Source organism: Polistes dominula, unplaced genomic scaffold (assembly GCF_049000335.1).
Source record: "Polistes dominula isolate Pdom_NZ unplaced genomic scaffold, Pdom_raw_medaka contig_24, whole genome shotgun sequence".
Lineage (NCBI taxonomy): Eukaryota > Metazoa > Arthropoda > Insecta > Hymenoptera > Vespidae > Polistes > Polistes dominula.
The window spans coordinates 1285606-1298233 of NW_028301150.1; the positions used below are offsets into that span (position 1 = coordinate 1285606).

At 28.2% G+C, this 12628-nt stretch overlaps 2 protein-coding genes across 9 annotated transcripts; one reads left to right on the forward strand and one right to left on the reverse strand.

Annotated features, from left to right (window-relative positions):
- Positions 1 to 118: 118 nt before the first annotated feature.
- Positions 119 to 6390, reverse strand: Pfdn6 (prefoldin 6). 5 transcript variants are annotated; one of them, XM_015317854.2, is made up of 4 exons: positions 6307 to 6390; positions 1178 to 1246; positions 861 to 1056; positions 119 to 793 (listed from the first exon to the last, which is right to left on the reverse strand). In XM_015317854.2, exons 1-4 carry the CDS (start codon positions 6311 to 6313, stop codon positions 664 to 666), a joined length of 402 nt encoding a protein of 133 aa, XP_015173340.1. In that variant the 5' UTR covers positions 6314 to 6390; the 3' UTR covers positions 119 to 663. The 5 variants fall into 5 exon arrangements, with proteins under 5 accessions (XP_015173340.1, XP_089033680.1, XP_015173342.1 ...); XM_089177554.1 differs by lacking the exon at positions 6307 to 6390 and adding an exon at positions 5966 to 5988; XM_015317856.2 differs by lacking the exon at positions 6307 to 6390 and adding an exon at positions 5480 to 5904.
- wcy (WW domain-containing adapter protein with coiled-coil wacky) lies at positions 6014 to 12483 on the forward strand. 4 transcript variants are annotated; one of them, XM_089177551.1, is made up of 13 exons: positions 6047 to 6164; positions 6278 to 6320; positions 6472 to 6505; positions 8018 to 8258; positions 8689 to 8774; positions 8880 to 8960; positions 9283 to 9478; positions 9822 to 10211; positions 10304 to 10527; positions 10664 to 10805; positions 11200 to 11426; positions 11589 to 11716; positions 11878 to 12483. In XM_089177551.1, the coding sequence occupies exons 1-13, from the start codon at positions 6047 to 6049 to the stop codon at positions 11954 to 11956; spliced, it is 1989 nt and encodes a 662-aa protein (XP_089033677.1). In that variant the 3' UTR covers positions 11957 to 12483. The 4 variants fall into 4 exon arrangements, with proteins under 4 accessions (XP_015173337.1, XP_015173338.1, XP_089033677.1 ...); XM_015317851.2 differs by lacking the exon at positions 6278 to 6320 and having other exon boundaries at positions 6014 to 6151; positions 9807 to 10211; XM_015317852.2 differs by lacking the exon at positions 6278 to 6320 and having other exon boundaries at positions 6014 to 6151.
- The last annotated feature ends 145 nt before the right edge of the window (positions 12484 to 12628 follow it).

The window sequence follows — 12628 nt, forward strand, 5'->3', positions numbered from 1 at the left end:
TAACATAAATCTTGAATTAAAAAAAATAACATTTTTTTTTTTAAAACAAATCTATCTAATTGATAATCTAATCTATCTAATATCTATCTAATTAATAATACAAGAAAATCTTACGGTCTCTGAGTAATTACATAATATATAATTTGTCATTTGATGTTACATATTTATAATGAAAGTTTTTCAGGATAAATATTATCATACATTATTTTTAAGAACAATTATATTATTAATTTTGAAGATTTAAATAACAATCTGTGCTTAATTACAAATATTAGAAATGCTTTTCTTTTTTTTTTTTTTTAGTATTTAATAAAACTAATTAACCCTTAAAGTGCACATGGGGTGTTGGACACCCCAACAAATTTTGGATCTCTCGAAAACGTTACTGAATTCGAAAAAAAAAAATGGGTTATTTGTCTTATGCCATCTAGTGTTAATTCAGATGGGTATATTTTAAAAAAAGATGTATCAAACTACTTTTAAAAAAATTGTCAGGTCTAAATATTAAATAGCAGCTATCAGGAGACGCGTTTTAACACGTTGAAGTGTCAAACGTCCACAGTGGTGCATTTAAACTAACTTTTACCAAGTGTACACTTTAAGGGTTAATAGTAATCAATAAATGTAATTGTTAAGCTAAAAAAAAAGAAAAAAAGCACCATATTATGCTTTCGTTCCAGCCAACGATGCTTTGACTTGAGCTTGCTGAAACATTTGCTGCAATTTTTCTAAAGTTTCTCTATGAGCATCTTGCTTTTTGTCCAAAGTAGCTATTAATTCTTCTGTGCGACTCCTAAAAATGAAATGAAATTAATATTTTGATTACAAACAAGCTCACATTAGAATCGTAATGAACTTACAATTCGGACGAAATGTAATCCATACGTTTAGAAACATTTTGTTTAGCTTCGTCTAAATATTGTTTTATCAAACACGGTCCGATTAATTTGTAAACTTCATCTTCAGACTTGAGAAGATCCAATTCCTTTTTAACAGCAATATTTTCATTCAATTGTCCATCAAGTATTTGTCTTGTACGAAGTGCTTTATTGTAATCTGATACAAAAAGAGAGATCTATTTATGATACTTTGTTTTCATTAAATAATCATATTAATATTAATCTGATTAATTATAATTATCTTTGTAGTATATTAAAGAACTATTTATTATTCTTACCTTTTTGAACTTGATTAAATTTATCTATTTCAGCTTGTAGCTTTTTCTGAATTTCTTCTACCATTTTCACTAAAAAAAATATAATAATGTTGATTAAATAATCATTTTTATAATAAAAATTGAAAATGATTGATATGAACTTCTGTAATATATCAAAAAATTAGCATGCACAATATATATTTACAAAAATTCTATTATTGACAATAAAAATAATGAAAAGTGATATTTTGTTGAAATTTCACTCACTATTGTTATGTTTCAAATAAGATATAGTTATAAGTATCCCTTTAATTCGAAGTAGAATGAATATTTCTAAAATTAGTTAATGTTATCTAAATTAGCACGTTGTTTCTTTCCTTAAACAATGATTTCTACGAAAGCGCTGCCTTCGTTTTTACCACCCACATTTTATAATATATATACATGTGTATTAAGCTTAAACATTACTATGGGATACTGTACATACTCATTTTTATAGTATATAATAATAAATGATTTTGTATATTAATTTCAAATTGATAGAAAAAATTAAGCTGTACATTGAGATCAATGATAAATTCAATCCAATTAGATTTATAGTAAAAAGAAAGTGGCGGGTATTTGAAAAATTCAACACATTTTAAACATAATTTAATTAAATTAAATTAAATTAAAATTATGTTAAAATATTTGAAATAATGTAAGATATTAATATGAACTATATTATATTTATTCTATATTTCAAAACGAAATACTAATAATCTAATTTATCAGTAATTATTTGACACCTTACAAGAATGTCTGAATAAATGCGTAAATGAGGGATATGATGTTTGACAATGTTGATTAATGCACGATTGCTGCATATATGCAAATATATAATATACATAACTAAAAGAAAATGCATATGAGAATAAGTAGTGTGTTTACCTATTCGCATGTACCAATTAATCTTGATGCTATGACTAAAAATATACAAGGCACAAAAAACTATATTTTTAACCTTATTAAACAAGAAGGATCCAAGTGACGAATGAAAACATAAAAGTAACAGTGATGAGAATATCTAAGGAAAATAAGGAGGAACGGTGGCGCTAGTGGTTACTGCAATGTTTCTATTGGTGCGCCGTACAAACCAATCGCGTTGTCGTTTTAGCGTGTCAGGGACAAATGAAAATGCTCTACGATGATTCAACAAAAATGCACGCACTCTGACGGTAAAAGTGTGAAACTCAGGTCAGTATTAAAATATAGTTTCTTATGTTAATTTATTTTGAATATTTTTCTCCAATATAAGTGTCAAAAGAATAGATGTGACTTTTTGATATAAACGTCACCATTATGAATTATTACAAACATAAACAATAACATGATAATAAATATTTTCAAGTAAGGTATTATCATCATCTTTTATGATTTCAGGTATTATAAGAACATTTTATGATTATTAAATTCTTTTTTTCATTTTTTGTTTACATTTATCGTTTATTATTATTTATATTGTTTTATTTTTTTATTTAATAATTTATTTCAATATAATACTTATTACTGCAACTGTGGCTTCAATATTTCATTTCATTTCACATTGCTAATTTACCAGTATTAAATTCTCTGAGAACTGGGTTCCAAAAATGATTATTAATTATATGCTTATGTAAGATTATCACAAAAATAAACAATATTAGTTAAATATCATAATTTTATTTATTTTTAAAAAGAAATGTTTATAATTGAAATCTGTAAATTTTGAAAATGTTAACTGTCAAAGCGAGTTTGAACAAAAATTTCTATTGGATCACTTTTGAAATGTAAAATCTAACATTGTTTACATTGTTTCTTCTATCAAAACGTTTATATATTTTTTTTTTTCAATATTAAAATTTCGACAGTTAGAAATATTCCATCAGTTGAAAGTTTATAATTAAAAGCAAAGTATTTAAAACTTGTAGTGATTAATTTATTTTACAATTAGATTTTTCAACAAAAGAAAATACTTTTATACTAATAACAAAAATTTTAGAAACATTTATACTTTCTCTTTTACTTGTTTTTAATACTAACAAAAAAAAACAAAAAACAAAAAATGTCAGATATGTCAAATATTTATAAACCAGAGAGTGAAGATATCTCTGATTATCAGAGTGAAAATATCTCTGAGTATCAAAGTAGTTCTGATAGCGAATTTGATGAAGATATTGAAAATATTTTTCAAAAATTAATTATTGAAGAAAATATTATAAATGATAATGAAAAAGAAGAAGAAGAAGAAGAAGAAACTGCAATGGAACAAAGTAAGTGGTCGAAATTTTGTGAACGTCAACAAATTTTTAATTTCAATGGAAAAAATGGCATTAACATAGAATTATCTAACACTATAATACCATATGATGCATTTAGTCTATTCGTTGATGAAGACATTATAGACTTGATTGTAAGAGCAACAAATAGATATGCAAGGATTACCGAGGTAAAAAATTGGGTACGAACTGATTCAATTGAAATCAGAAAATTTCTGGGATTGATTTTGTGGTTTGATTTTATAAAAACGATACCTCCAATGAGCTGTTGGTTACCAAATTTATTATATGATTTTTCTATACCGCAGATCATTATGGATAAGAAAAGATTCCAATTAATTCTTACTAATTTTCATTCTGATTTTTACAACATTGATAATGAACTTAAAGAAAATTATTCATTTTTGAAGATACTGCAAAATAATTTTAAAAAAATATTTACTCCTGGAGAAAATGTCATAATTAATGAAATATTCATTCCACGGCATGGAAAACTAATATTCAATCAATATATTCCAAAGAAAGCCTATAAATATGGAAACAAATTATTTACATTATCTACACCAGAAGGATTTACATGGTCAATGTGTGACTACTATGAAAAGTCAAATAACAAAGAAACTGAATTGGCATATAATATATGTCAGAAACTTGCAGAAAATCTTTTCAACGAAGGACGAACACTTTACATTTATAATTTTCATATAGACTATAAATTAGCTAAATCGTGTCTACAACAGAAAACTCATGTAGTTGGAATAATTAGAAATAATGCAAAATTCGTTCCAAAAAGCATTTCACAAGGTAAGTTACAAACAAAAGAAATAAAATGCGAAGAAGATGATAATGGTATCGTCATAATGAAATGGAAAAATTCAAGTAATATGATAATCCTATCAACAAAACACGGTCCCTTTGTGATGTTACAACCTGAAAACATTAAAGAAGAAGGAACTAAGGATGCTAAAAGGTATTCCAAAAAATTACAACCAATAGCACTTGTTGACTATAATGACAAAAAATGTAAAATAGAACATACAGAACAATTAATGTCTCATACAATTAAATCTATACAGGGAATGAATTATGATCAAAAAGTTTGTATACATTTTCTCCTTGGAGTTTCGGTTGTAAATGCTTTTTTGATTTATAATAAAATAACAAACAGAAATTTAAGTCTACAAAAATTTAAAGAAAAATTAATTGAACAATTATTAGGAGTAATATTCTTCCAACGGTCCTAATGCATCAAACTTTTTTGTTTTTTGTTTTTTTTTTTTGTAAACAGCATAATATTGTCGTTGAAATAAATATTAAATTAGCATGTAAATAGAAGAAATTTTAATTCAATTTGAAAAGTAATAATTAATGTCAGTTTTGTTTTTTTTTTAAGATTATGTTATATAGATTTAAAAAAAAAAAAAATCACTTTACAAATGTCTAAAACAAAAATGATATTAATTATTGATATAACTAATATTAACAAAACAATGAATAATATATGAATTTAATCAAATAAAAAATATATATTAAGATACTTTTATACTGAAACTAAATATTGCTAAAACTGAATTGGTTCAATAAAATTATACATAAATTGTCAATTGATATCATGTAATAATATTATATTGACATGATCTTCCTTCTACCTTACAGTTCCCACAAGTGTGTAATTGACAAATTATTTAAATATTTGGACTTTAATCTCCTAAAAAAGATAATATTCAATAAATAAATAAAAAGAAAAACAATATCAATATCTTCATAATAATAATCAAGCATAGAATCTATTTTTAGAAAATTATTTTAGACTAATCAGATATATATATATAAAAGAACAAATATTTTACACGCATAATAATACATATGTATATTCGATGAAAAACAAGTTGATTGCAAATAGATTTGTACTGACAGTGGTAGTGGTAGTAGCAATTGTGATACGGGGTAGTAGAAACGACAGTAATAATGGTTCGGACGTATCTCAAGTTCTGCCATCTTTATCTCATCTTTTTTTTGCACTTACGATATCGTGTTTTTTTTTTAATATTTCATTCCATTCACTTTTTCGTACCATAATCGATTGAGTATAGAGCAGCGAGTAACTTAACGATAGATTTCCTAAACGCAAATTGCTTCAATAAACATAATGTACCACATAGTTACAATTGGATACTACACCGGCGCCGTGAATGCAACCCAGTTACAGTAATGGCGATAAGTACTTAAGAATCCAAGCTCGTGAAATTTTTCTGTAGAAATTTTCTAAACTTCAGTTTTATATTATATAACGAGTATAAACAATTAATAATTAATTAACACTGAACGATATTAGAAAAGTCAACATTATTTAAATAACATTTTCTTAGTTCTAAGAAGAGCGATTTAAAGTTCCAAGAAGTAACTATGGACGACTAGTTACGATATTGAATAAGACGAGTCAAAGAGTGGGGGTAGGAATGCGCGCGCGCATCGAGCACGGACGTTACTATAGCCATTTAATCGTGATTACCTCTAGCGGCCGATCACGTATGTGACATGGCGTCCGGGTAGGAAGAAAGTTGATTGTTAAATAAGCGTTAATGTTGTATTTATGACACTGACCGACCGAAAAGGGAACATCCGAGGCCGCGAATTTCCCACAGACACCGGCATTGATGGTAATGCATGCGAGGAAACCACAAAGGATCAGCGATGGGTAGGGCACCACCGCGTCAAATACTCGATCCTGACACACAACCAACCTCTCTCTCTCTCTCTCTCTCTCTTGCGCTCTCTTTTTCTCTCTCTCATTCTCTCTCTCTGTCTCTCTCTCTCTCTCTAGCTCTCTCTATCTCTTACTATTCACCTCACCTCTCATCTCCGACGTCCGTCCGTCTGAGCCACTCTACATCACTCTCTACGTGATACACATTACTGTTTGCACCAATGCATTTCCCTGATGGAAGGTCCTTGATTCCGTCGTGGAAATGACGCTATTTCGCGCCTTTATTCACAAACTATTGTCTATCGTTTCAGGTACTTCGAAAAGCACCAGGCCCATCCCTACCAGGTAAATATTCATCTGTATTTTTCTTTTTTTTTCTCTCTATCTCTCTATCTCTCTTTCTCTCTTTGCGGAGAGGGGGTCGAGGGGGGGAGGGAGGAATACGAAAGGAATTATTTTTTCGATGACACGACTGATACGCATCAATTTATCACAATTATTTGTCCTTCGTTCCTTTAAATGTCCGATTTTCTATGATTATCATTGTACGCGTTTACTGTGTCACATAGAATTCACCGTGTGTCGTTTTAATTCTATCCTCTTACCTACTTTTCCTGTTCATTCATCCGTACTATGATTTAACTTTCCTAGAAATTTCATGAAAATTATTATCTTTTATAATTCATTTTATATATCTTTGGATAAAAATAATCATAGAAAAAAAAAAAAGAAAAAAAAGAAAAAAAATGGCAAATCCTTTCATTCCAATTTCAAAGTAATATATTTTGTTGCATAGCATTGTATAGTAAACATTTCTTTAATACACTCTCTCTCTCTATGGACATGTTTTATGAATATTTATTTTGATTTGGTTGGTGGCTGATACTTGTCAAAGACGATTGATTCCACATCATTGATATATTTTTGTTCAATGATAAACTTGTTTATGTGATATTTCAATTTGAATACAGTTACGTTATATTTCATTGTGCTTATCATTCTGTCGTTTCATTTATTAGTTATTTATACAATTAAATCATTTTTTTCTTGTTGTTGTTTACTTTTTTTTCTTTTTTTTTTTTTTACATATTTTGTACATTGTAAAATATTTTGTGATAATACTTTGTGCAATGAAACGCCATTATAAATGGTGGAAGGGAAAAGTATAATCAATAATATAACTTGTTCTATAAAAATGATTTTTATGATAAATTTTTCAAACTTGGCATTAACCTCATTATGAAAGCTTTGTTTCAGTTTCATTGCATTAAATCTTCTTAGTCTAAGTTGTTTCACTTCTAATTGCTTTTTTTCTCTATCTTTTTTTTTTCTGTGTGTGTGTGTGTTGTACAATATGAGCTTTATTCATCTAGAATGTTATTAATTGATCATTATACAAGTATTTAATGATTAATAAAAGTTCCATTCGATGCAATGATCAATTTTCTATGTGTTTATAAAATAAGTAATGTAAAGAAAAAGATTCTGCAATGCACTTGTAAACATAACCTTTCTTTTACTAAAAAATCAATACCTGTAATATCTTTGGACTTTCTATTTAGACAAGATATTTTATGGTATTTAAATATTATCATTATTAAGCTTCTTCCTTATGTGATTTTGAATATATATATATATAATTCATATTAAAAATATATTAATATAATTACAAATTGTAATATAGTATTTTGTCATGTCAAAAGTTTCCATATCAATGCTTGACAAATTTAGATATTATTTGCTTGTTTTCTTGCTATTATCATAAAAAATCATAACATTAATGATATAACAATTAATTTATAATATATATAATATAATATATATATATATAAAATTGTGGTTATAATTTGTTTATAGAACGCGAAGTACAGCAGTTCTAAGGGTGGCTATTCTTCATCGACGACGTCGTCGGATAGTCGCTACGAAGCGCGTATGCGTGATTCCCCAAATGGCAATTCTTACAGTCCAGCAGGAGGCTTGGGATTGGGCATGGGAGCAGACAGAGATAGCCCGAGGAGTTATACCTCCAAGCCCCTGTATAAGAAGGAGAGAGAAAATAGAGACTATAAATTATCCTCCTCTAGGGACAAGTATTCCGGTAAACATATTTCTTTTATTTAAATTTATTATATATAAATATATATATTTAAACCATTTTACATTTAAAAAACAAATTTTTACTCTATTTTTTAAAATAATAATTACGTGAATGATAATGCAAAATAATATATCTTTAAACGAAGAACGATTATGACGTAAATAATTTGTAATAATTTGACTAATAATTTGTAATAGAGGAAGATGTAACATAACTTTCATGAGAGTACATTTATTTAATGAAAATAATAATAATAATATACTGTGTATATTTTATAAACAAAGTAAATTAAAAAAGTTAAGTTAACGATTCGTTATAGACTATAGAATCATTTATTTCAAAACATTCAATTGTACTACTTCCTTCAGTATAAAAACAGGGTTGTGTCTTAACATTTTCAGCTGTAAAATGCTTGCTTGCATATGTGTAGATTGTGCACGATCACCAAAAGACAAGAGAAGCCATGAGAGCAGGGATTCAGAACACAGGACCAACCACGATAGGAGTAGTGGAGAGGTAAAACGAATTTATTTTTTAATTATTTCATTTATATTATTCTTTTATAATAATCTCTCTAATTTTGTGTATATATATATATATTTTCATTTATATTCATTATAGATTTTACACCCCATAAAATTATCATCTAATTCATCACGAGATTCTTCGTCTCAAAGAAAACCAGCTCACAATTCTTGTCAGGTCAGTAACAACAAATGATGATGATTTTATTTGAAACAAAGATACTTGTATGCAAATAGCCATTAAAATGTATTTTATTGTATTTTATTTTATTATTTTGTTTTACATCAAAATGTTATAATATGAAATATATAGATATAATTGTACGTTAATTTGATGTGAAGAAAATTTGATATAATAATAGTTTAAAACAGATAATAGATGATGAACAGGTTCAAGATCACATGGGCAAAAATAATTTCGTACAAGTTTTGTGGAATGCATACGTATATTTGTAGAGGGGATTCAATCGTTTCCGGACATTTTAGAACAGTCTGTTTAGGATAAACGCGGTGATGAACGAGGTGCAATGGAACGGACAGCAAGGTTTGGTGATTGGTCAGAGCATATGAGTTCTTCAGGAAAGAAGTATTATTATAATTGCAAAACAGAAGTTTCTCAATGGGAAAAACCACGTGAATGGATTATTCGAACAGATAATCGTCAACGCCAATCCAATGATTACTCCTCTAGGTCAAGTGAGTCGATTTTTTTTTTTTTTTGTATTTATTATTAATTCATTTCTATTTTGAAATAAATTAATAATATTATACTACTACAAAAAGAAAAAGAAGATAATATAAAGGAGCAATATATTTTAAATATTTTCATAAATTTGAAATATTAAACTATCAAAACGAAGAATAAGAATCACATGGTTGTAATAGTTCAAAGGTTTAAATAAAATACAATTAATATCGATGAAATTGTTTTAAAATCTGTTGCTCGTAAATATATATATGTATATATATATACTGGAGCTATGAATATAACTGTTTATTAATAACATCTCCGTCTATTAAATAGACTATTATTTTATAGGTCATGATAAACATTCCAACTCGCGATCAAATAGTAGCAGCGTGCGAGATGGTAAATCATCGCGGCAATCGGACAAGCGGGAATATTGGACTTCATGTAGTGGAAGTAGCGGTAACACTAGAGAAGAAGTTTCTACGCGTGATAGGGAAAGAGAAAAGGAACGAGAGAGAGAACGTGAGAGAGAACGAGAAAGAGAAAGGGAAAGGGAAAGAGAAAGAGAGAGAGAACGAGAAAGGGAAAGGGAAAGAGATTCTTGTAGGGAAGAAACAGGAGCAGAACGTCAAGCCCAAGATATGGATATTTCACCTGGTGATTCTACACCTACTTCTGAACCTTTAACATCCTGTGCTCACGATCCACTGCCGCAAGGTCCTGTTCTACTGGCCACTGGTATATTTTCAAATGATTATTATATAGTACAATTTATAGAGAATACCATTTAGATTTTTCATGATTTTTTTGTTGTTGTTATCTATTTTTAGCATTACCTCGATTAGCATCTCATCCACCATCGACACCACAACCACCTGGAAAATTAAGTTCACCAACCCAACAACAAGGGAATAGTAATGCCCCAGGACCACCAGTTTCATTAGCAAGCTTACCAAGACTTCTTTCTCAAATCACTGGCAGTAAAGAACAACCTGACATTACACCACAGAAAGCGTTACAGACAATTCAAACAGCTATCTTGTTATCTAGACAAGTAAGTTTTTGTATATATATATATATATATATATATATATATATATATATATATATATATATATATAATAATTATTTTAAAATACGATTAAAGAACAAGAAAACATTGTCAGTATGTTTATTTTGTACATTTGTAGCAATCAGCAAGTGGAGACCGAAATAATAGTGGCAATGATGTAATGGTCCCATTAAAAGTTGATACTAGTGGCAATACTACCAGTGAGGGACCACCTACTCCAACTCATTCAGAAACTCAGGATTGTATCGATGCTCGCAAATGTAAGTCTCCAAATGAACTCTTTTCTGTTGTAATTAATTGTAATTGTAATTATATTCGTTTGCTTGCACAATGAGTTAACGCACGTTCAATGAATTATTACTTGAAAATCTTATTCTATGGATTAAAAGTCCTGAATTCATCTTCTATTTATATTTCATATGCACAATGTGTATGTGCAGTACAATAATATGAACTTATATAAAACAGAGTTCACTTTCTAAACCACAATCATACGCTTGTGCCACAAGTATCCCAGAGACTTCTTTAACAATACGAAATTTTCAAATATTGTTTTATGAATTTAACTAATAATATCGCTTTCAAACAAACATCTGATGATAGATGCACAATTATATTTATTTATTTATTTATATTATTACTACTCATTTACAGTAACCAGTCCTGGAGGAACGAATTCTGGGGTGCAAGGTCTAAGCTCATTGCAAAGTCTTAGTACATTAGGTTCTCTTGGCAATTTGAGTAATACTGGAGGTTTACAAGCATTGTCTAGAGTACAACCTCCTTTAACACCTTCCTTAACACCATCGCTCGCTAATCATTATCGAGAAGATTTAACACAACATGTGCGTGCCTTTCCAGCCGATATCCTTGAAAAACAGGTAATTTATGTTAAATCATTTTTTTTTTTATACTATATAATTTGAATATTGAAGTTGTTTTTAAAAATATTACATAATTTATATATTACTGCTAATTAAAATGAGTGTTGTATAGAGAATAAGATAAATCAGTTTAGAATAATTTATGTTATTTTCTTTTAGGCACAAAAACTTAGCGAGGAAGCACATACAATGGGCAGTTTACAATGCACAAGAGTATCTGCAGAATTGAAAACAGCACGATCGATAGTGAGGCTGACAGAAATTCAGGCAACACTACAGGAACAAAGGTAAATAGTCTTTTTTTTAAAGTATTTGATTTTTTTGTTTTTTGTTTAAACGTTATCTTCGAAATGTTTCTTTTCGTTTGCATCTATTCACCGATAAGAAATTCGTCGAAATGTTCATAAAATATATGAACAAAATTAAGTCAATCTTTAACACATTTCAGGATATTATTCCTCCGTCAACAAATTCAAACATTGGAGGAACTAAAATCCCAAAATTCCTTCATGTCTGATGATTCTTAGTGTAAGAAACTTTATAAAAAATAATTATAATTACAACCTATAATTAATTCATGAAAACAAAAACAAAAAAAAAAACAAAAAAGCAAAAATAAAACATAATTATTAATATTCTCATTAATATTGAATAATTAAGATTGTACCTAAATTATAATATCGTGATAGAAGTGATATAATAGCAAATGAATATGGGCTGCCTAGAGAGGTGGTCAAGCTGTTTCAATATCAGCTGACGAGTCTTATTAATTAATTAGTAAAATCCACCTCTCTAGGAAGCACAAGAGGCCTATCCAACACACACACACACACACAGATGATGCAACACTGAGTAAATAGAAAAATGAATAAACTCTATCGGTTTAAAATGCAAACCATTTAAATTGTATATCTGAATTGTCCACAGCATCTTGTATTTACTACCTATGTTATTATAATACGTGTCAATGTTTCTCATATCCCACGATTATGCGACATTTTAACTAGTTGACAAATTTTTGTTGTAAATCTCGGAATAAAATTCGTGCCACAAGTTTTAATCCAGTTCTTTATCACCATTAACTCAACCTAAAATAACCCAATACATTTTCATCTGGTGAAAATGTATAATAATTAGTAGTTCAATCAAATTGAAGAAAAATTTGTGGACGCAATTAATTAATTGACTTATTATTTATA

Excerpts from the sequence above, each read along its gene's own strand:
- wcy (XM_089177551.1), top strand. The coding sequence starts at position 6,047 with ATGACACTGACCGACCGAAAAGGGAACATCCGAGGCCGCGAATTTCCC. Across the intron at positions 6,165-6,277 it reads GCGATGGGTAGGGCACCACC|CTCTCTCTATCTCTTACTAT; the intron begins GCGTCAAATACT and ends CTCTCTCTCTAG. Across the intron at positions 10,212-10,303 it reads TCCTGTTCTACTGGCCACTG|CATTACCTCGATTAGCATCT; the intron begins GTATATTTTCAA and ends ATCTATTTTTAG.
- Pfdn6 (XM_015317853.2), bottom strand. Across the intron at positions 1,057-1,177 it reads ATTTAATCAAGTTCAAAAAG|ATTACAATAAAGCACTTCGT; the intron begins GTAAGAATAATA and ends TTTTTGTATCAG. Across the intron at positions 794-860 it reads GATTACATTTCGTCCGAATT|GAGTCGCACAGAAGAATTAA; the intron begins GTAAGTTCATTA and ends TTTCATTTTTAG.